General features: G+C 46.5%; 1 protein-coding gene across 1 annotated transcript in view; it reads right to left on the bottom strand.

The window, feature by feature from the left end:
• MAGI3 (membrane associated guanylate kinase, WW and PDZ domain containing 3) overlaps positions 1 to 2,251 on the bottom strand; it is a gene marked incomplete at its 5' end in the record, with an annotated part of 25,335 nt that overhangs the window by 22,492 nt on the left and 592 nt on the right. The window contains one exon of the mRNA XM_009877671.1: positions 836 to 955. Coding sequence (XP_009875973.1) covers positions 836 to 955 — 120 coding nt within the window. The remainder of the gene's footprint in view (positions 1 to 835; positions 956 to 2,251) is intronic.

Genomic DNA, 2,251 nt, shown 5'->3' with positions numbered 1-2,251 from the left:
TGGATATGGTTTTGACCACGTAAAAAAAAATAAGTAAGAAACCCTTCTGAAAAATATCAGTGAGGGCGAGGCTCAAAGTGGTGACAGCCAGATAAAGAGGAGCTAAGGAAAAAAAGTGCTGGCTTAGCTTGAACTTGCTTCAGAGATCTCCACAGACAGCACGAGGCATCTAAAACAAGGAGGTTCAGAGCCTTTCACAGGATTTTCTACTTTGGACATTTTCTTTTCTTTTCTTTTTTGAGGAGTGAGAAGTCAGTCAAATTCATTCAAGTGCCCGTAAAAGCATCACCTCCCAAAGAAGCGCTCTGGGTGCGTGCCCAGCGTGTGTGGGTCTGTCCCCCCGCCCTGGAGCACTGGGATGGGAGGGAGCTCACAGCTACCTCTGGCTGCCACGGATTTTGACAGTCTGGTCTAGGACCGTTCCGGTTTTCATTGCAAAATACTTTTTTTTTTTCACTGCTGCATCAGAATTTCCCTTGCCATCTTTTGGTGTGCGCCTCTGCGAAGAACAGGGCTCTGTTCTCAAAGGTTTGAACAAAATCGACTGAATTCTGTTAAAACAAAATTGTACCAAACATAGACAAACATTTTCTGAATGCTTCCTCAGAAACGCAGTAGGGTAAACAATTAGACGGCGTTAAGACTGGTTGAAAGGACAACCTATGATTTAGCAGTGAGCTTTAAAACCAGACCACTATTCCTCTTCATAGGCAGTCCAAACCCTATTGCTGCTCTCCTGGCGAAACGGCCATTGGCGGGTAGGAGCAGCGGCACCTCCTGGGCTGGACACGAGCACTGGGTCTTATTCCTGTTCCATTAAACGTTATCTACGTACCATCGTATGTTCCGCTTTCGAGCAAGGCTCCACTTTCTTCCAGTGCTTTGAACTGCTCAACAGGAATGAAATTATAGTCTACCCCAGGGACCTCCCCATCTCTGGGAGCCCTTGTAGTGCCTGAAAAGACAGAGAAAACGCCTTCGTAAGATACTTCAGTGCTGTCTGTTTACCAAATTCTGCCTGCTGTACAATTCAGTAAAAACAGGGTCTTTTTGAATCTTCGTACAATGACGAGGTCACTCCAGCAAGAGAAGAGCTCAGACACTGGTGAGCAAGCGAATAATAATGCATAAAAACCAGCCCAGTAACTTCTGTTGGATGACAGTTCTGGTATTGAGGAACAAGGAGAAAATAAACTGGCTGAGGTGGCAATTAGAGAGAATTCTTTCTTGTGCTCAGTGAACTGGAAACTTCTTCCGTGGAAGCTGAGGACGCCTGGGCCAGGCAGGGTTCTGGGGAGTGGTTTAACAGCTGGGCTATTTTAACATCGCTCTGAGGGTGGCTTCCTCTCACCGCTGTTCCCACTGGTACCAAGTCACTAATTTGCAATGAGGTCAGCATGAGTAAGCACATTTGATTTTTGGGCCACCAAATCCATAACTGGGCACAAAAACTATTTTTTAAGCTTACAGTGCAGAGTTTGATTCAGCTATACTCCAAACCGTGGCTGCGGGTAAGCTTTTCAAAGTAATCAGCAAATTGCTGTGTTAATGCACAAGTTCTCAAAGTGTCATGTCTATAAATACAGGCCTCCTAGAGTTATAACAGCTTAATTAAAGCTCTCCTGGAAAGGACTCCACTGATTCATTACTGCCTATAAACCAAGAGCAGTCTAAAGGCATATGTCAATTTTTTCAGGCAGTAGGATGAACAGGAGCTTCTAGGAAATAAACTGGATTTCACTATTACTATATTTTGTGAAAGTCACAAGCTCTTCAGTACGCTGAGCTTGATAACGAGGCTAAATTGAGAACGGAATCCTTGTAGCTGCAAAAACATCAGCTGACAAAGTTTTAAGTTTTTAGTGCAATGAATATTTAGGCACAGTCGGTGATGAGCCTTTTTAGTCAGTGAACCTTTGGGAGAAGGCGAAGGACGATCCTGTGATAATTAAGAAATGCAATGGCGAAAGGTGAGAAGCAACAAGGGGGTATTTGGCAGCTGTCGGGCGTCCTGTGCCTGGAGCAGCACTCGCCTTCTCTGAGTGTCCGCGACCTCGGGCGCTGGCTCGGGCAGGTGAGCACCTGCGCTGCCTGGCCCCAGAGCTGCCAGCAGATGCTCCGGGCAGAAGGGCTGGCGTAACGGATGAGACGCGTCCAGCCAGATCCTCTCACTAATTCGTTCTTGCTGCAACACGGACGTTTCTCCATGTGCTGTTCCTTCCTCCTCTCCTTGGGCCACAGGTTTGCTCTC

This window comes from Apaloderma vittatum, unplaced genomic scaffold (genome assembly GCF_000703405.1).
Source record: "Apaloderma vittatum isolate BGI_N311 unplaced genomic scaffold, ASM70340v1 scaffold16501, whole genome shotgun sequence".
NCBI classification, from domain to species: domain Eukaryota; kingdom Metazoa; phylum Chordata; class Aves; order Trogoniformes; family Trogonidae; genus Apaloderma; species Apaloderma vittatum.
Note: the sequence above shows the minus strand (reverse complement) of the source record. Positions and strands in the feature narration are given on the sequence as shown.